A 22,413-nucleotide genomic window follows, 5' to 3' on the forward strand; every position below is an offset into this window, starting at 1 on the left:
GACTTCAAGAAAACAAAAATTGTTAAGAGAAAGAAAAATACAATAATGAAACAATGTACTATGTTTTATCTGTACCTTTAATCAGAATCTTTAGATGATATATGCAAGTTACATAAATAATTACCAGAATAAATAATTTTTAACCTAAGTATCTCTCACAGTCTATTTGGAAAGCAAGAAGGAAAGCTCAGAGAAACTAAGCATACACTTTAGCTTTTCCTAACGAAGTCAAGTAAATTCTGTAAAACAAGGTGAAATCACATGAGGCAGCCTCAGGAGGCAAAAACGAGTTTTCTTATTCTCTCAAATTCTTTCCCTGGCCTTTGTCCACCTGCCAACTCATGACATTCATCAGGCCCTTGCTGAGTGGGATAATTAATTAACCTGGACAAAAATTAACTTTTCTCCCCCAGGGCTAGTGAGTTAAGTTCATTCATAAAAAGACCAAACAGGCATTACCACCAAAGCAAAATGGATCTTGAAAGCAAACAGGTAGGGCAAGGAAAGTAGCTCAAGCTACATGAGACAAAAATAATTTATGGTCATATAAAATGTTACAGGTTTTAGCTTCCTGGAAAAAAAGACTCAAGAATTTCAAGGTTGCAGAAAATCCTGGATTAATCTTGGATTACTTTTGTGAAGGTGAATGATGAGCCCCGATTCAACATTTCAAAAGAAGACCCAGACTATTATGTTTGTCCAGGATCAAAACTGAGTTTAATGGTATTATGTGTGCTTGGTATTAACAGCAGAATAGAAATATAGCTGAAAGAAGAATTACAGTGAAAGTACTGAGCAAATAATACAAAGAACATAGCAAATACCAAGCCTGAAATGTAAAATGATTAAGATAGGACAAAGAACTGCAGCAGATGCCCATATGGCCCTTGCACATGAATAAAAGTCTGGCCCAATTCAGTGATAAAGGCATATTAAAGTTAAAACCAGTTTTATATGAGAAGAACAAACCCCCTCACAAACCCCACGTTCTTATACCTTACTAGAATTTTAATAATAACTGAGGAAAACAGTCACTAATATAGGAAATTTCCATATCACATTCAGCCAGATAAGCAAAATTAACAAAAGAAGCATAAACAAATGCCAACAGTTTCTTTCCCATTAACGTTTCTGTGTTGTATCAACAACTGACTGATACATTCAAAGTTGTTCTGAGTGGGTACCTGAATGGCCTGAGTTCAGAAGGAGAGGAGAAAGATATCTCCTCAGGAAGGTCTTGAAATGATGCCATTTTCATCATAACTAATGGGGTAAACATAAGCCTATGAAAAAACAAAGACAGATATCCCATCCAATGGCTGGGTACTCTTAAGACAGGTGTCAGCATTCATTTGCATCCAAGCAAGCACACAATCAGAAAACAAACTGAGGTACCAGGGAATGCTCCAGACTGATGAGTATTTGCATTTCTCTTAATGTGAACTGCAAGAACTAAACCCCTAAGAAATGCACTCATAACCTGATCAAAGTAGAACTTGTCAGCAATGGTAGGAAGATAAGGGGGATGATTCTGGCTCAAAAGGACTGACATTGAAACCAGCATCCCCTTTGTTTCCCTGTGGGCATCTCCACTTGCAACTCAGATTGCCATTCCCTAACAGTGCACATTTTATGAAAATGATGAAAAATCACTGCTCTGTGTGTTGTGGGAAGCATAGCAATGGAGAGGGGCACTTAAACAACTAATTCTGCAGTCACAAGAACTCCTATGCTGCTTTAAAGAAGTGTTTTTCCTAACACTACTTAATGTCAGGAGCCAGTATCAGTGATAACTTTGGAGAATATTGATGAAAATGCACAGACTGATCTTATGGCACCAAATATAAAACCTACCTTGACTAAGGAACATCATTATGACTGTCATTTAGTACTTAAAGTGCTCTACCATCTTAACAAATGAAGGGGGAATATCCCAGCTCCTTCTGACTCCTGAATACATCAAGAAAAGCTCTCACAATCCTGTTTATCCTAACCAAAGTGAAGAGCAACATGCTCTACTTGTGGGCCTTTTCAGATAGACCCTCAGCATATGCTTTGAATACTGGCATCAAATGCCTTGAAGGCAGAAGAGTAAGAATTGCATGGCCTCTTGTAACCTGGGAAAAGAAAGCTGAACTGACTTTTTCCTTCTTACCCATTTGTGGTTTAAATGGTCTGCAACTGGAAAACATCCATGTACCTACTCATAATGAAGGCACATGCTACAAGATACAGAATTAGAATAAATACTGGGGTGAATTGCCAGAGTGAAACAAAGGAGTGATGACATAGCAGAAATCTCAGATGGTACAAAAGCTTTATACAAAAAGAAAAGCTACTTCATTATGAAAGTTTGATAACACAGAACTGTTTACATCCAGCAACAGAACAGAAATTACATGGTACTAAGTGCACTTAGCATTGTGTTGCAGTTGCAACATCCTAACAGCCACAAGGATACATTTCACAGTAAGACTAGGAGATTCTCGTGACAACAATAATCTTCTCAGTGCTTTCTCCTATTCAACATTAACTGCAACAGTGCTTAGAAACTCCCAAGACATGGCACAAAATAAATGTAATTTGCTGCAGATAGTATTTTCACATAACACATGAAAAATTTACAGGCTTACTAAGCACTGCAAGTTACAAAAAAGGAATTCGAATTCTCTTTCATTAACATTTAAGACACCTTTCCCCAACTTTAAGCTATTCAGTACCAGTAACCAGGTCCACTCAGTGAAAAACCTATTATTCTGTGTCTAATCAGACAAAGATTTCTCCTCAGCATGCAGATAAAAGGGATAAGCTATCATCCATAACTACATAATATTTCAGACTGAAAGCAGTCATCCTCAATTTTGTCATGTTTGATCACTTTCAAAAAGATACTAGGGCTGCCCAGGGAAGGCATTAAAGCAACCTCCTTCAGTTAATTTTCTCAGGGGGGCCGAGATCATAGCTCTCCCTGTTTTCCAGCTACAGTAAATGAATACCTGCATAAAACTATCCTTTAGCCATCAGAAGCCAACTACCTCTGTCCATTTCAGAGCATGCTTGAGCTAGCATCACAGCTTACAGCACCAGTCCTACCTCTGATCCAAACCGTTACCTTACTAGCCCAAAGCAAAACTTAATATACCTGTGAATACTAAGGGAACTGAACCTGATTTAAGCCAGCCCAGGCAAGAAGAAAACCAAACATCTCTGCTTACATTTTATTAACACCTTTCTATATATTTATTTATTTATATATATATATCTTGATACGCACCCCCACCCCTGAATCTTGCTGTCAAGTCCCAGTTCTATTTTGGTATGTCTGTAATTTTTAAAGCTTTATTTAAGCAATTAACAAAACCGAAGTGGTATTGTAGCTTGTAAAACAAGATACAGTACTTTGTTAAAACAAAAAAAAAAATTACTGCTCTTGTCTCTTTGGAGAGATACAGAACATACCTCCAGACAGCAATTCAGAACAGGAATGAAATATGAATTATGAATACAGTCCTGGTGAAGCCCCTCAATTATAATCAGAGACTAAAGAGACCTGCACCAATTATGGTGTCCTAAAGTTACCTGCTGTGAATCCCTTTCCATTTCTAATAGCAGCTCATTATGTTGCTATTTACAGTTACATATATGAGGTCTAATGCATAGATTGAAGTTTCTGGCTACAGAATGTTTGACCATTTCAAAATCTAAAACCAGGTGAGCAAAATTACTCACTGCAGAGCTGGAATCAGCAGCAAATTTACACTTTGCTGATGTGATGCAATCTTTTCTCTAAGGTACTTCAAAATCTTTATGAAGTCACAATTTCAGACTGAGCACATCTTATTGGCATATGAAATATTGTCTTTCATAATTCACATTACCCTGAAAATATCCACAGAAGCAGGATAGGATATACACCCTAGGACATAGTAAACTGATCCACCTGATCTTCACATGTCAAACTTGGAAACATCATACAACAGCTTTATGGATATTGTGGTTGCAAGTACCTTTTTTTTCAACACAAATTTTGGTTTACAAGAGCATTGTTTAAAATGCATAATACACATATGTCAACCTGATTTAATTTAACACAGAATTTCAATCAGAATCCTATCATAGCCTGGTTAGGGGCATGAGAGTTTTAGGTGTGAAATAATGCCTGTGACTGTGTCAAGACTATTACATTTAGACTCAAAACTTGTTTAGTTCTAGTACACCTGCTTTAACAAAATCAAGCGTAAAGCAGTTACAGTTAAGACTGTAGAGATAATAAGGTATATATTTCAAAACTCAATGACAAGTTATTTTTAACAGTAATTTCTGTAACATGGCTACAAGAGAAAGTTTTACATAAGACTGATTACCACACCTCTCCATCAGGTTATTTTCCCATTTTCAAAAGAGTTTTAATCCACACCCACAAGTTAATTTTTTAATTTTCAGTTTCTTTGAACATTTTGCTCAGCTGTTGAACTAGTGCTACAAGCTCAGGGTTTCCCCCAAGCAATTCAATTTGTTTATAGGCTTCAGATTCAAGCTCTTTCAATGTATTCCGAGTGTACTCAAAGGAACCGACATCTTCAAGGTAATGAACACAGTATTTTTTTATATCTATGTTCTCCGTCCTTTGACGTAAAATGTTCTGCACCTGAGTACTTTCAGGTCTTGACCAAATTGCATGAATGGTTGGGAATGAGAACTTGCCCTCAGTTAAGTCTTCACAAAAACTCTTGTTCTCACTATATTCTTTGGAGTGCAAGTTGGCGTAGTCATCTCTAATTTGGAAGAAGAGACCAAGTGTGTTAAGAAGTGGCTTTAAGTCTTTTTTATAGTTTGAGAACAGCTGCATGAGGCCTACAGCTAATCCAAAGAGACCGCCTGTCTTTTGCAGTACCATTGCTTTATACTCAGCCTCTGTAGGACAGGTGTAAGTATCTCTCCAGTAAATGTCCAAGCCTTGACCTTTATGGAGTTCCAGAAGTTGACTGGTAAAAACTTTAACAGCATCAGGATGATCAAGGGTTAAAACCTTCTCTAAGCCAAGAAAATAAACATAATTAGCACAGTTGATTACAGATGGAATTCCATAGATACTGTGTGCCACTGGAAAGCCCCGTCGTAGCTTTGAGTTATCTTCAATATCATCCACAAGTAGGCTTGCATTGTGCAACATCTCTGTCACTTCAATGATAACCTATTACAAGAAGAGAAAATCGTTAAGTCTGTCAGTAATTTAACTGCAAGTTTTACAAGACTATATTTAAAATTGATGTTTCAAGTAACTATATTCTCTATCACTGAGGTTCCTCTTTAGACAACCTGCCTTTACTGTTAGTACAGATTTATGATTCTTTTCACCATCCAGTTTGCTATAAGTCCTGGATCACATAGTCTTATGTGTATGTTTTCAGATTCAAAGTTAACTTACTCCCTGAAGTGCTTCCACTTGCATACTCCACTGCTGCTACAGTTCTAAAATAATCAGCCATTGTCTAGGAGTCATGGAATAACTGTTATTAGAAACATGACTAAGGGAAAATAAAATACACACACTGTTTTGAAATGTTTAGATTTACAAACCTGAAATCTCCCAAAGTCAGGTTGACAGAGTGTCAGGTACCACCCATTATTACATTTCTTTTGTGAACTGTGTTTTGGTTAAGTTCATCTTTCTTTTCCCACACTTTGTGTGGTTATATTCAGTACTGAGCTCTTAAAGGACAGACTATTGCCTCTGAAACATCATTTGGAAAATTCTTGGCAGAAAGACAACAGCCACAATTTCTTTTGAGAAGCTTCCTACAAACTGCTTGTTAGTAGGGAGACCAATACCACACACCACCTGAGGCGTGCAATGAACTGTTCACAACATCAGGCTTGTAGCTGACTACATTTGAGTAGAATGGAACCGTAACAACTCAACAAAAAAACATAATCAAGTCTTAACACTATACACCACTTTTATTCCACAGCTGCCACGCAAGCAACAGGTATACTCAGCACCTGCTTAAATGGAAATAAATTTAAGCACATAAAATTGCATACTGTATAAACTCACTGCAAAACACATCTGATTAAGATATGATTTTAAAGCTAATGAACCAATTACACTCCTTAGCTACAAACATTGCATTCAGTCAACATTCGTAAAAACAACTGTTAAAAAAATACTAAGACCACCATAAAATGGCAGCAAGTATTTAGTATGGTCCTATTTGGTGGGTGCTGTAGGACAAAATGAGGACTTTGCTGTAAGCGCTTTCTTGAGCACCAAGCCACCTGGTGTTCAGTGAACACTGTACCCAAGATTAAAACTCAAACGCCAGCAATTTAATCTCTTTCCCAAGACATGACTGCAAGAACAACCTACTTAAACACTTATGAAATCAACGGACAAAATACTTACTGAAGGCAACTTTACACACCTATTTGTTTGAATATATTTTTGGTCCATTATCTCATTCTCAGTACTGTTAGGAATGTTCCCCTGTGTTCTGTGAATTCACTGGATAAGCCTGTTCTAATATTTCTCTTGCTGTCCTACTTCACATCACTGCCAGTTTCATGACCTATTGCAGCTTCCATACATAAGGTTTAAAGGAAACAGTGTTTCCCGACTCTGTATTTCTATCAAATTACCTTGTGAAATTAAGAGTGTCAAAAGTGCTTCAAAGGCGAAGGAAAGGAGTGAAACAATTCAGATATAAGAAAATGCTTATTTTAGAAGACATCAGGAAGTAGCCTGAGAAAATGAAAAGACTGGTCTCCATAATGAAAGCTGAAGACCCAGTACAGAGTGCTATGTTTTCTTACAACCTACATCTATCTAATCAGCAGCTGCTGCACTATCAGTCCAACACACAGATTTCTCCCACCTCCGTATCTGCAATAGCTTTAAAGTTTGCTTGACTCTTGCTAGGCCATTTCAGTGCCCTCTCAGAAAAAAGTTCACCTGACAAACCCAGAGTTCTCTAACTCAACAAACAGAAGTGTCTCAGTGCAGCTCCAAAAGGGAACTAAGAAATTCAGTAAGTGTTGGGGGAAGACGTCACTTGATTGGGGCAAAATGTGAAACAGTGACAGTTAACAGTAAAATAAACTACCAAGGAACAGTAGTCTCAATTGTATAATCTAAATAAATTACACAAAGACAAATAATCTAAGGTAAGAAAGAAGTCCCAGAATGAGTGCCAGAATTCAGATTTTTAATAAAAGAAATACAACACCTGAAAATTAATCAAGGTGTTAGACACAGGGGATATCTTATGACGATTATGAGAAATGTCAAAGATAACCAGAGGTGGTTGTCCAGACTTTAATCATTTTTAGTTACTAAAATTAGTACAAAAAGGCACAAAAGCTGTAATAATTGTATCACAATGAAGACTAGAAGATGGCAGGGTCTTGTTTTTTCCTGCCATTACAAACAACTTAAGTAGTAAAGGAGATATTAAAGCACTTTTCTTCATAAAGATAATCAAAACAAGTGGTCCAAGTTTTCAATAGCAGTTACATGATCCATCAGTTTAAAGTGACAGAACTGGTAACTTCTGTTCACATAGAGGGACTGCAGATTTACTTTACTACGGCATTAAGCTAAAATGGACCACACTGTCATGGGTGCCCAGCAAAAGGGCAGGAGGAAACAGTAAGATGGCAACATTAAAAATCCTAGTTGACCAGAATGGAAGGGTTTGTTATAATAAAAGGGGTTCAGAATGAGAAGACAGGCCCTGGGAAGCTGCAGAAACTACATCACCAGATTTTCAAAATTCAACAGGGTTCCCAGTAACCTAAAGCAGCTACAGATAAAGCTCTGCTTTAAGCACAAGATTGTTCTAGATAACTTCCAGAGCCTTCTTCCAACCTGAATTCTGATCTCTGATATTAGACTAAACCCATATATACAATACACAGGTTGCTATATTACATGTTTTATTTGGATGTCTGAGGGTGAGATGTGTCTAGCCAAAAGACAGAACACATTTTGCTAGACAGTTACACAGGCTGAAAAATAGAAGAGTTCCTAGATATGAAATGCAGCCTCTTAAACCACTTAAATCACTTTGCTACTTGAGATCTATGAAGTGCCACTCTTAAGCCACCCAAAAAATGACTCCTTCACAATCTCTAAGGATACTTCTGCAACAATTAATAAAATTAACAAAGGACCAGCTAGGTGTCAAAAGCCATAGCCAATTATATTAATTCCTTACATTGCCTTGGATAGAAAATATCTTGCATACTCTCTATGCAGTTTAGCAAAACTACAGTCTAACCTAAAAAAGAGGATAATTTTTCATTTGGAAAGCCACAATGTATAAATATACAGCCATGCATCCTGCACACTTTGTCTAAGAGAAAAGGGAATGAGAATTCATAGATAATACTTCTCATTAGAAAGTAATGTAGACTATATATAGACTATATGATACACCACTCTCAGTTTTAAGTTTGTAAAGTTAATTTAATTGCTGTCTTCAATATTCTTGTATCAAAATCTCCAGATCTTATTTTCAAGCACTATTTGTGAAGTCTACAAGGTAACTGTCGAGCTTCTTTTGTAAGTCATTAAAAACTCAATAACTGAGTTAAGTGGGTAATAATGATAGCTGCTTATCTACAACCTCAAAGGCTGAACTTACTTGGAAAGAAATAACTATTCTAGAAAGACACGGAAGTAATTTCTTTAGTAATTTCTCTTGCATCACAGTAAAAGATTCACACTGAAGTTGTTTTCATGGAAGTTCATGCTATATCTAGAAATGAGTGCATTTAAGACTTCTGATAATTTATGCTATGTTAGATAATCATCTGGTATCAATGGTCTTGGAAGAAAGATAAGAACCTTTTACAAGTAATTATCCAGTACCTGTATTTTATCTTCCGGAACATTCAGCCAGTGATTAAAGGCCTGTGACAGTTTGGTTCTCACTTGCTTACCTACAATAAAAATATTATAGGCATTTATAAAAATAACAGAGTTCATTAGTAGGCAAAACAGTTTGTCTTAACAACTGCAGTTGATTTGAGACCCAATTAAAAAAAAAACTGATCAGTGTGATGACACAAAAGTGGAAAATGTATGAGCCTTGTTTGCTCATTGAATAAATATCATTTAGCAGCAGTTTCAGTTTTAAACACTTCACGGGAGTATGTAAAGCACATATTTACAGGTTACTATATTTAGTTTTCACAATTTCATTAGTAAGGGATCCTGACCATGTTGGTAGCCTGTACAGATCATCTAGTTTGCAAGGCATGTTAATTTTAAGATTAAAAAGTTTAAATCGTGATTATTAGTTGAAAGTATGGGTATTTGTAGGATATCCACTTCTCTCAGTTTTTAGGATTTTCTCTTGTATTATTATTCTTCACTTGCTACCATAAGTTTGTAAAACAGGAAAGTGACATTTCATATACTTACTAAATAACCCTAAACAAAAATCTGAAGAGAACTTTTTAAGAAATCAGATATTTATCTTACACCCAAGAAATCTACCTACAAATAGGATTTGGTCTGCTTTGGTAAAATCTACTTTGTTGGAGCCAGGTAGTCACCTTGTTTCATAGGAATGAAAGACAACATCAAATGACCAAGTTCAGTGTTAAAACAAATTGTTCTGTTCAATCCAGAGACTTTCTACATGACCGAGTGAATTTCCATAGAAGTTAACCTTATGCCTATACATTAGTGATGTCCACTTTGTTCAGTAATTCGCTAGTTTTCAGGTACAAATATCTATTCAGCATCTAGTCATGTTCAACACAAAGTAAAGTCATCCCCTATCCACACTGAGACAATTCTACTCTGAACTTTGAGAAGCTCAGCTATGTATAATACCTTGGAATAACTGCAAGCTGTTTACAAAAACAGCTCTGCATATACAGCTCGCATAAACAAGCATTTGGAAAAAGCTTTAAATAAACTTCAAAGCAGTGCAACATAGACACCCATGGAACCCATATTACTTGACTCAAGAAGTATTGAGACATAACTCAGATATTCTGCGATACTAGTCCTCATGTTGATAATTCCATCTTGCCCACAGCACCAAAGAAATGCCAGCGTTTGAGTCTTTCCCTAAGGCATCTCTGTGACTGTGTAACCAGCATATGCAAAACAGAATAGTAAGCATGGATATATTCACTTGCAGCGATAGACCCTGGAGAAACTGGACTGTGACTTTCTCTCCTTCTAATTAAGTCACCACCAGGTAAGCAATAGCTTTGTGGGTTGGACTCTGTAGCAAGTGTGATAACCTTCCTCCCTGGATCAGAGGTCTGCACTTTCTGTCTCAGTTCTCAATGATTTCCACTGCTTCCTGTCACCACCATCTTCTGGTTTTCACTAGACAAGATTAACAAAATGGTCCTCTTTTCCCCCCAGCAGCTCTGTCCTCTGCTTCTGCCACATGTGATCAGGCATTCTTACCTGGACATACACTGCCATTGGCTTGTTTTCTCAAGTTTTGTTCTCTGTGCTCAGTTTTAAACATTAACAGTTCTCTGCAGAAGGGAAGGATTGTTTTGTCTCTCCTTGAGAGTAACAGTTAGAAATATCTGCCAAACTGTATGGCTTACCAGTTAAGGATTAACAAGTATTTCACCACATTCATAAAGAAAACCGGTCAGAGATGATATTACATTAAGGAACTGTACCTTATCTATAGCTGCTTATTCTCTTCTAAATTACATGGATACAGACAACACCTGTTTTTATATATATATATATATATATATATATATATATATACACACACACACACACACACACACTAGTCAGCTAATTCCATTTTTCTGAAAATGTTTCCCAGAAAATACACTTAAGGAACACTGGATGTTCAGCATCAAGCATTATTTCATCATGAGGAACTTGACTACTGGCACACACACTAAATGGATTATAACATGCACAAAGGATTAAGTCACTTCAGTTCTTTAGTACAGCCAGCATTTGAATTGTTAGACCTGTCTACCCTGACTAGCAAGGTTTCCTCGACACTAACTTTCCAAGGAAAAAACACTACCTGTATACTGAGACATTTATCTTTCCTTTTATAGATGCAGATTTTCTTGTCTTCTAAAGGAACATCATTGCTACATAAATGTTATTTTATCTGATTCTGAAGTCAATCTTACCTGGTCTATGTGATACTAGAACAATTTTCTGTACACACAATTTATGCCTGCAGCCATACTGGGATGGCAAAAGACCAAGCCCCTCCAATACTGATCTCTAAAGCCTGGATGCAGAAGACTCCATTCCTTGCCACACCCATCCTCTCCCCAAACTAGACAAGACAACAATACAGGGACATTAGGACAAAATTAAAAGGAGCACTGCCAGAATTATCCAGTTTCTTCACTGTCACATTTCACTGCTCTGTTAATTATTCTAAGCAGGCTATTGTAAAACTGAAGGACAGAGGTACAACATCCAAAATCAGAAGTTCTACCTACTGTATAGAGCTATAATAATAGACATTACTGCACCAAGCTTTTATCAAAGCTCTGCTAAATGCATTTGGTTTAATCTGACTAAAATCCCAAATTATTACCCAAATCAAACAGCTACTATGGAAAGCTTTTCTCCTTAGTAGTGCTGTGTGCAAAAAGTGAGAAAAATAGTCAGAAATTCCTTCTACAGCTAAGAAGGTTAAAGCTTTATCCTCAAAACAAATATCAAATTAGATTAAAGATGTTGTACTGAGGACACTTCCTCCTTCTCTTCAGATGAGATGCTTCTCATCTAAAGGGGGAAAAAGGGAAAAAACACAGACAGTTGTTCTTGTGACAGGACACAGACCCAAAAACTACAGACTTCCTTTCTGGACAGGCTCTTGGCTAGTATTGCTTCACTCTTGCTGTATTAAAGTAACCACAAATTATGCCCTTAAGGCAGCACCCCACTTACAGAGAGGGTATATGAAAGGGCTAGAACAGCATGGGAAAGAGCAGGACTATTAACCTAGCCCCCACTACAGCTAATTCAACTCATTAGCTCAGCAGAGAACACAGCTTTTTGCAAGGCTAGCTTTCTGCCAGCTTTATATACTGAGTCAGCTTATGCAGTGGATCTGCCACAATCAGTACAGGATGTGCAGGAGATGCTGAGGATCAGGGGAAGGGGCATTGGCCTTTTGGAGGAACAAAGCTCTTGTATTACCTCAGGTGTATTGTGCACTTCTACATTCAGCTGCATCCTCTGATGGATTAAAACTAAACTGATGAAGTCCCCAAGCAGACCTCTCCAAGCAGCTACAAGAACACTACAAACAGCAAAGTGAGGTGCAGGAAGACAAGCAGAGAACAAGGACACAACACTTTTAACCTGTGCAGCCACTTGTGCCTGATAAAGGTCACTGATACAATTCTCTAGCATAACTCCCTCTGCTTAAAATAGGGTTAACGAGTCCAGGGTTGTAATCCTGGTTTTGCCTTGTTCCTTCTCACAATCCTGAATGCTGCTATCCCATAGTCACTGCAACTAAGGTTGCCTCCAGTCTTAATGTCCTAACCAATTCTCCCCCCCCCCCCCCCTTTTTTTTTAAGTGGAAGTCCAGAATTATGCCTTCCTATATGAGCTCCTTGATCACCTGTGTTAGCAAGAAGTCACCAATTCATTCCAGAAGCCTCCTGGACTGCCTGTGTCCTGCTGTGATGCTGCTTCTAGCACACTGTGAGGTAACTGAAGTCTCTTGTAAGAATCAGCACCTGCAAATATAAAGCATTTTGCAGTTGTCTGAAGGGCTCATCATCTTCTTTCTGCTTTGGGGGTCTGTAGCATATGCCCACTGTAATGTCACCCCTGTTCATCTGCCCTTGAATCTTAACCTATAAGCTCTCAACAGGCTCATCTGACAAAGACAGAAGGCCACACAATTCAACTGCTCTTTCACATAAAATGTACTCCCATTCCTTGCTACCCCAGACTGTCTTCCAAGGCCATCCACATACATCAGTTGCAGCACTCTAGTTGTGTGTTTATACCACAATTAAAACATTGACCTACAGTTGCATGCCAAACTCTACCTCCTCCCTTTTACTCCCAATAATGTATGCATATGTATAAAAGCACTTCAGAGAAGCATCCCATCCTGCAGAATGCGATCCCCTGAAAAAAGAAGAGCTTCCCTATCAAGTTCTGCTCATACTTCCTTGTTGGAGTGCTGGGATGATTTGCCTTGAGATCTGATCTGTAGATTACTAAGTGTCTTGTTCAAATCAGCCTATACACTTTGTTTGCATTAATTCCTTACTTGACTGCATGTAGTCATCTGTTACTATCATTTCTACTTTTGTCCTGACTTGGATAGGTGGATGCTATCTCCTCCTGGTACTCCTTGCTCTACAAAGGGGATCAAGGCCATAAGAGCCACAGCTCTATCAGCATGAACTGTGTGACTAACTAGCCGTTGACAGGCAGTATCCATTAATTCCTCCTGATGGTGAGAAGGGTTGAGGATCATAGAGAAGATCCACCTGGCTTCCTGCGCCCTTGGCCTTCATTCCAAAGGCCACATAGTCTTGCTTGATAAGCTTCAGACACCCCCTTGCTATATCCATTACTGTTCAAGTAGAAGAGGTGCAAGTTAAGTATTTTAAAGGTGAAACACACCTTGGCAGTCCTTCCCTCACATCCCTACCAGGGGCATCCAGAAGCAGCAAACCTCCCTAACATAAAACCACATGTAGAAGCCTCTATTCACTACAGGAGTCAGTCTCTCCACTATCTTCTCAGTTTTACCATTTGCTGTTCCCCCAGGTGCTGCCCTGATGCTCAGTTGTATAAAACCATAGAATAATTTAGGTTATAAAAGGCCTATAAATAGCTTCCAGCCACGTGTCTTTTTTCAGTGCACTGAACCTATCTGGCAGTTGCACGTCTGCTCAAGGAACAGAAATCCCTCTCCTGGTGTCAAAGGCCACCAGCCTTCACCATTGTAAGAATATCCATCTGACATGCACAGACTATTTCTGCCCACTGTCAATATTCTTGTATCTGTGAAGTCTTGTAATCTTTGTTATTTCTGATGCTGTGCAAGCCTGCTGATCCCCTTCCACTGTTCGTTTGCTTGGTGACACAGGTTTTGCAAAACTACACACCTTCAGGAGCAGGGACATCACTTGTTCTGGGCAGTGGGTGCCCCCAGAGATCCCTGCAGCTCGCAATCTAGAGAAGTGCAGCCTCCCTCAGGAATCTGGCCCAAGTGGAGGTGTCTGATGTGCCAAGTGTAGTTGTGCTAGGGGTAGGGATCACGGCCCATAGCGCTTAACTCCTTCACCAGGCTGATCAAGTTCAATTACCCAGCAGTAAAAGCTGAACAACAAAGCCAGTCTTGACTGTTTAGCTTGCTAAACAAGACCAGGAAAGACAGCAGCCAAGACCAGCAGGACAAGAATGGGAAGATGCATAGTCATGAATGAGATCAGAATCTGCCCCTTTCAACAGCAAGCTACTAACCATATCAGCTTTGTGATAACTGAAATTCCATATACTCCTTAGTGCTGCAAAATTAGCTACTGCTTTTAACTCAGACTCTCAAAAATAAAAGATGCACCATGTGTGTGAACCGAGCCATTTTTGAGACAAACCACAACAGAATCTATGAAACTCAGTACTGCAATTTGTGATACTAAGTGACAGAATACCAGATTAAGTGGTACATCGCTAAAAACTATTCCACTACAATGAAGTTACTGTTTCAGAACCTATGTTCTTCTCCCATGTTCTTCTCCCAAGTAATAATTTCTGCTGAAGAAGGAATAAACATTAATTACTATACTAGCACTTAAAATAGCACCACACTAAAAATACCTTAAACCCAGCAGCTTCCCTATCCTAGTGCCATTTGAAGTCAAAGAAATAGACAATGTTACTTTAAGTATCACTCCAAAATTGTTACCATTAAAAGTCTTATTTCAGCAAAGGGAAGCAGAGCAATCAGTTTGCTCTACTGAGCAGTTAACCCTTAGCAGTAATAAAAATCCCTGTTCTTACACTATTGACAACGTTAGCAGGCTTTTTCCCTTCCCTGCTACCAAATCTAACACAGTTATACAATCCCTTTTTTATGCAAACAAACTTTGATATCTATCAAAATTTATTCAACCATAGGTTACTAAACTGCTTGGAGAGTTTGAACTAGTTTTACAAGATGAGGAATTGGACTACTGTAGAGCCATAGTGTACATATTTGACACTCGGCCAAGCTTTCTGCAAAGTCCCTCAGAGCTCAGACTGATCCAACAGAGAAACTGCTTCTTGTCCCTATTGTTGTGCCTGCTCACTGACAAGACAAGAGATTACCCAGGCAAGTTTTTAACAGGTTAGGTGATTGATACTACCTAATCATTTGATTAGCAAGCTGAGAACTGGCACAAGTTAAGCAGCAGGAGAATACTGCCAGAAGCTAAGAGGATGGAACGAAACTGCCTTTTTCAACAAGAGCCTGTTGGATTAGCTCGGGCATCTAATTTGAGCTCTACTCTAGGTAGAAACAGCACGTATAAGCCCATTTTTTCCACCCTTACTGAGCACTGGTACTCATACTGACTCCAAGGTTCACACATGTAACTGACTCCTACTGATCTGTACTTGGCATAGCTGACCTTAGGCAAAGCCAGTTTTTCAAACACGAGAAACACTATTTATTTATGATTGTGAACCCTCACTGCTTCACCTGTTACTCAGTACAAGCTTCCCACAGGTACACCATTTTCATCTGCTATGCTTAAGGGAAGTTTTTTGTTTTGAATCACACACACTACTGCATAGAGATCAGTGTATCTTGCCTCTCATCCTCCCCAAAACATACACTAAATTAACAAGACGTCAACATGGTAGAGCAGGCTATCAGATTTATGATACTTTAGCAGGACAGGATATAAAACACCTGCACTGCCAGCAAGTGTAGTGTTACATAAATGACCAGTACAGAGTTATTACAGTTGAACTCACAAAGTAAAGGAATTTAGCCACAGGAATCAAGTTTGGAAGGTTAAACATATATTCTAGATGCATCATTTAAAGTGAAAGGTAACTGAAGAGCTATTAGTCAAGCAAGTTTGCCTGTAGAAGATTTTTTTGGGCACTTTTTTGGTGTTGTATATTTCCTACTAGGAAGCTGAACTTTTCTTCCTGGTATCTATACTAGCGTTAAAAAAAATTAGCAGCTAAAGATGCAGAGGTGTTCCAACGCTCCTTGCTTAACGAGAATCTAATCAAGCAAGAAGTAGACTTAAAGATGATATCTGAGGACAGCAAATTTCTTCAGGTCCAGGGCTTAGAAAGCTCTCTGTAATATCACAGACTCATTCTCAAGGTAGCTCTCTAGAAAGACCACCACCCAGTTCAACATAGCCAAAAGGAACACACATGAGGAAATGGAAAATAAGCCTTCTGGCATTAAAAAGGCATTCAACTGCCAAATTCTTTCCTTTTCTTAGTTTTCAACTCTGTGCTAACTGCCAAGTCAAATGAAATCACTAACGCTGGCAAGAAAATCCTGGATGTTTGTAGAGGTTAATAATGAAATTCATTATACACAGGTATAATGAATTAGGACTCAGAGGACCCACCCTACTGATATACAGCTCTTGTTCAGATGTGCAAAAGCCACTTAGAACTCTGCCTGTGATTTATAGTGCTACTTGTCTAGGCAGGTCTTCTACCCTGGTCAGATATAATTTTGATCAGAAATATTTCCTTAATATTTACCCAAATTTTGTGTCTTCTTTAACTCCTTCAGCATGCCATATAAGCTGGACAGAGCAACCAGGCAGTTATGCAGCAGACCCAATTACAAAGTTGTTGCACTGCTATTTTTACAAAATTAGTCACTTTAATAGCCTGTATGGTCTTTCTTTCACTTTAGGTGTACAAATGAAAGTCACAGCAATCTGATTGTTTAGTCAAAGAGGCTTCCAAGGGGCATATCCATACAGTAGTTTGCTTTCAAACTGCTTCCTGAATTCTACTATACCGCTCAAGACTGAAAACTTAATGCGAATGAATTGCTGGTGGCCTGATACTACACAAGGACTAACTGAACTTCTGACAGGTGAAGCAAGTCATGGATATGGACAGCTGAAATAATCCATAAGAGCACCTGTCAATATACATACCAAGAACAATAAATTACATGACAGGAACAGGCTAATAACATTCCCCCCCCCCCCCCAAAAAACAAACAAACAAAAAAAAACAACGAAAAAACAACCAAAACAAAAAAACACCAAAAAAACCCCCAAAAAAACAACTCCCAAAGAATCCCATACCAACCACAAAACCCTCAAAGAACACCCCTCTCCCCTCAACCAAAACAAAAATCTCACCGAGTTCAGTACAGCAAGCAACTAAAGAACATTTGTCAGCCCTGAGTTTAAAACCAGGATCAAGTCTTCAGTACTTGCCCTTACTGTTTTTAAAAACAGTGAGTCAGCTACTCTGGAGAACAGAGTAACTGCAATATTACTACAGTTGCAATATTACCACAGGCACAAGAGCTACTATACCAGTCTCATTTAAAAAAAAAATTAAAAGATGGTTCCATAAGAGGAAGAAAAGAACAAGTACAAGAGAAGCAGAAGCACTGAAAAGCATTACTTTTTATTATTCTTAAATTCACAAATCAAGAATGGAAATCTTCTTGCCTTATACTTCCCAAGACACAAGTTGCTGTAAAACCAATTTTGATATTTAAAACAACACAGTATAAAGAAACTTGCCTGGTAGTTGAAGTAAATACTGGTATGGCTCTAGGATTTTTTTAGATGTTTCGTCCATCCCATCCATTTCTTTATTTCCTAAGACGTAGCTCACTGTTAAAGAAAGTGTTATTAATACTATTTAGATTAGAAAATATGGAAGTAAACAGTAGATGCATACAACTAAAATGTCAGCTGATTTACAGGTTAGGTGCAAATATTCCAATTTTGCGCATGACACCTTCAGTATATTAAAAGTTTCTAGATGTCATTTACCAAGAAACCATTCATCATGCAATACACACTAAGTAGTTTTCTTTGATTATTCACGAAGTTTAAGCCAACTCCTAGACTTTGCTTTTTTGCATGTAGTAGATTGCTTATATAATGAAGTATTTAAAACTTTACTGTTAACAACAATGAAGTTTTACTGCAAAGTCTTTAAAGACAAAACCCCACATAAAAAACCTCACACTACTCATCTGATTAGATCTCCCTAAATGCTTTCTCCATACAGTAGACATTGCAAAAGTGGAAATGTGTAAGAGCAGAAAATACACCCCAGATCAAGGCAACCTAAAGAAGTAGAATACTAGCCTCAGTTTTCAATATAATTCCTCAATCTTTCGTTTAAGTCAAAATAGAAATATACCATTTTCCTACCACTGTTCAAGCATACAGAATACAGACAGCTCTATGTGCATTCCCATACACCATAAATGTAACAGAATCTTATGAATGATCTTTTAGGACCCAGGGCCTACAGAGCTCAACAATTTTCTATTGATTAGCTTCAATTCACATATTTTTGGTCATTTCCATCCACATTTTTTTTCAGACTGTTTTCTGATAGAGTTGCTATCCTTTGACTTCTAGCTTTCCTTTCTACACTGCAGAAGCAGCAACTCAAAACAATTATTCTCATGTAATTTTAAGACAGGAACTTCAGCAGTAGCATAAAGTCTCATGCTACTTCAGCATCACTTCTCAGACACTTTGCTAGCATCCTGCAAAGGATTTATTTCTTTCCTCTTGGAGCAATTCAATAGCTATGTAAATTAATGTCACGATTTTGGCTTGAATAAAGCTAACTTTCTTCCTAGTAACTGGTACAGTGCTGTGTTTTGGACTCTGTGTGAGAATACTGTTGATAACACACTAATGTTTTGGCTTTTGGTAAGTAATGTTCACTGTAAGTGAAGGACTTTGCAGTTTCCCAAGCTCTGCCAGGAAGCAGATGCACAAGAAGCTGGGAAAGCATAGCTCAATCAGTTCCTGTCTATTCCCATTCCCACCTTCCACATCCACAAGCATTGGTAGCAGACTGTACCTGGGGAACTGATCTGTGTTAATAACTATTTTCCAAGTTTAGGTTAAGATCAATTCCTTTATTTGCTTCAATGTGTGTGTTCATCAAATGTATTGGCACTTCAGGGGCAAGAAAGGCTATTTAACCAAATACAGTTGTCAACAAAATGCTTGTAAGACTGCACCTTTTGGGAAAGCTTTGCATAGTTTCTTGGCAGTGATGCTGTGATAAGAAGTACAGCCTTTCCATCCTATCCAAGATGTGCCAGCACAACTGGCAGTCAGGCCACACACTAATCAAAATCAGATTTGACACCCTTGACTCCTTATTTTCTTGCCAGCTTGTTGTTATAGTTGAAGTGCTTTTAACCACCATTGCCACTGAAAGTCAGTTGTCAAATTGCATCCTTACATACAAAGAGTAAGTCTCAAAGGATTTCAGCAAGGAGGTAAAATCAAAGATTTTTCAGAGTCTACCCCCAGATGTTTTAAGCAGAAAGAATCTGGTTGAGATAGGTATAAGGATATACTATCAACCTAACAACTCCCCTGTGACTATTATTTGTCAAAAAACTACACAGTGATAGAATTGAAAGTGCATAGCTATGCTCAGAAGAGATGTTAGGATTAGAAGTGCCCTCCTATAAAAGTTCTCACTTCGAAGTAAATGTTAATGCTCTTCCTCTTCCCTCAGGGAATTCTGCGTATTTGTAAGGCAGTAAGCCAATATTCAGAATCCCCAACTAACTTGAAATTCACTAGTATAGTACAGCATCAAACTAAATATTTGCATCTTTCTGCACAAAGCTAATAGGAGTTCACCTGAAATACTGCTTATCAGAAGAAAATTAGTTAGGTGCTTCTATCACAAGTGCAGAGATGCTTACTTTCTTCTCCCTTTTTATAAAAGCAAGGCAATAAAGAAAAAAGATCTAATGAACAGAAATAACTCATCTCAAGTCAGTATAATTAAAATTTTCTACACTACTATTCTACCATTCAATTAAATTTTAGGTAAATCCCCACCAAGGGGAAAAAAAAAAAAAAAACAAGTCTGATTATCCATCAGATAGCTACACATTTTACACACCCACTGGCACAAAAACAGCGAACAGAACCTCCTCCAAATTATAGAGAAAGGGATGCTTGATAAAGAAACATGTAAAGGAAATTTTTAAAAAAGCCTCTAAGCAAAAATACCATGATACTAGATGTGTAATATTTGCACAAAATATTTGCCCTTTGCACAAAACTATCACATACAGCACACTTGGGAAATGCTTGATAGTAAGGGCTTCCTGAGCGATTAGTTCTAGAAGTTACACTGTTGCACCGTGAAAGGCTTCTCAGTGATTTAGACACAAGATCTCAAGTTACCATCTCCCAATAAAAAGTAAAAGCCAGTAGTTAAACAACAAATGAAAGGGAAGGCAAAGCCTTTTGTTAGTAGAAGTGCAAGAGTTGATTATATCTATGCTTATTCATAGGATTAAAGCAGTTAAGGCCATTTTACCTTATAAACCAGCACATAAATTTGCTGCATTTCAATCCATATGCATGACAAAGTTCATTTTCCAGTTATTTCTCAGTATCTTCACATAGGCATAAAGAACAGCCTCATGCGACAAAGCTCACACAGGTGCCTTTTGGACTGCATCAAACCTTATCTCTGATGACCTCTTTGAAAACACATGACAATGTGATAAGATGGTGACGTGGGCCTCGATAATGTTGAGCCAGTCTAAAGCTATACTGTGATCTGTGTGTAAGACTTTTCTATAAAGGATCAAAGTTGATGACGATTAATTCTAGGTCAAATACCAAGAAAAAGTTTCCCTTTGGAACTCTGCAAAACAGCTTATCACACTATCCTGTTCCATTCTGCAGAACTTCTTCTCCTCCCAAATAGGGAGAATGTCTAAAATAGTCCAGGCTAAATATACAGATGGTATTTTAAAAAGTATCATCACATCAGGGGCTGTAGTCATAGTGCAGTTACAGAGAAAATAAAAGACAACTGCAAAAGAAGCAGACAACTGCAAATGAAATGAATTATTCAGAAAGCTCTCAAATCAGCTCCATCACAGAACTTAGTGCACTGGGATACTGGCTTAGTTGTAACCAGTGGGGGAGGAAGAAGCCCCAAATAAGGGCAGTAGGTAGGCGTGAGGAGAGTTTAAAAAAAAAAATGCACAGAAAACATATGTGGGACTGGGGGGGGCACTAGTCCACATTTTAACTAGCAGAGTCATTTTTATAATCCCTCCGAGGCTGACACCGAAAAACACCTCACACTCAAGCTTCCCACAGGTGGAAGGGCAGTCGCAGAACACACCGAAGTTTCACCGAAGATGCAGCTAAGTAAACAATAGCTCTCCATAGCCACCACTTCAACACTAACGCCAGAACGGCATGAGCATACTGCGCCTGGGGATCGTGGATCCATTTTAAACGGGATTTCCAGGAAAAATTGAACACGAATGCTTCTGAAGCCAAAGAACAATACTCGGGCCGCCAAAGCCCCCGCAGGCAGACAGGGAAGGTCTGTGAGCTGCGGGCTGACCCGAAGACAGAAGATGAGTCGGCAAAACCCGCGATCGCAGCTGGAGCGCTGCGTTACGCGGTTAAAACTCACATTTCACAGAGAACACGAAGTTGCTGCCTCCCTGTCTTCAGCTGCCAAACTCCCGCCACAGTCAGACCGAGGGAAATAAGGTTCATTTTTTTCGGAGCTCAACACGACAGGCGCAGCCTCCTCAGCTGCCTCCAGAACTCCAGGACGAGCGGGCCCAGCTCTTCAGCGCCATTTTAGGAGACCGAGAGCCGAGGACACATCGCTCCCCCCACCCGCCGTCCATCCCCATTTTCTGATCGGCGCAGTCGGGCTCAAGACGCCAGGGAGGGCCGGGAAGCGCCGCCCGCCGCCAGCCCAGCGCAGCCTCGGCCCCAGAGCGCTCTTTCAGTCACTCCGCCCGCCCCCACACCGCCCAGCACTACCGGCGGTCCCCTTTTCCCCGGCCCCTTCCCGGGCAGTCTACAAGCCCCTCCTGGGCTGGGCGGGACGCTCAGCAAGACCCGCTCCCCCGCAGCCGGGCTCAGACCGACCCCGCCGAGGGGGCGCCCCCTCTATCTCCGCCACCCGGAGCCCAGCGCTCCCTCGCCCGCCAGACACAACCAACTAACAGGGCAGGCGACCTGACCTGACATCGCCTCGCCGCCTCCTCTTCCTCCGTCAACAGCCGGAGCTGCGCCCCCGAGCAGCCGCCGCTCCGGGAGTGGCGGCGCTGGCGGCGGCAGAGCCCAGAGCGGGAGCGCCGCCCCCCTCCTTCCTTCCGCCCCGCCGGGCGCCACCTTCCCCTCCTGGGGGGAAAATGCGCCACCGAGGGCCCCCGG

General features: G+C 39.4%; 1 protein-coding gene across 7 annotated transcripts; it reads right to left on the bottom strand.

The window, feature by feature from the left end:
• Positions 1-59: 59 nt before the first annotated feature.
• GGPS1 (geranylgeranyl diphosphate synthase 1) lies at positions 60-22,253 on the bottom strand. 7 transcript variants are annotated; one of them, XM_062490148.1, is made up of 4 exons: positions 22,221-22,253; positions 17,734-17,826; positions 8,873-8,943; positions 60-5,194 (listed from the first exon to the last, which is right to left on the bottom strand). In XM_062490148.1, the coding sequence occupies exons 1-4, from the start codon at positions 22,225-22,227 to the stop codon at positions 4,433-4,435; spliced, it is 933 nt and encodes a 310-aa protein (XP_062346132.1). In that variant the 5' UTR covers positions 22,228-22,253; the 3' UTR covers positions 60-4,432. The 7 variants fall into 7 exon arrangements, with proteins under 7 accessions (XP_062346132.1, XP_062346133.1, XP_062346134.1 ...); XM_062490149.1 differs by lacking the exon at positions 22,221-22,253 and adding an exon at positions 21,656-21,952; XM_062490150.1 differs by lacking the exon at positions 22,221-22,253 and adding an exon at positions 20,534-21,648.
• Between the last annotated feature and the right edge of the window lie 160 nt (positions 22,254-22,413).

This window comes from Cinclus cinclus, chromosome 3 (genome assembly GCF_963662255.1).
Source record: "Cinclus cinclus chromosome 3, bCinCin1.1, whole genome shotgun sequence".
NCBI lineage: Eukaryota > Metazoa > Chordata > Aves > Passeriformes > Cinclidae > Cinclus > Cinclus cinclus.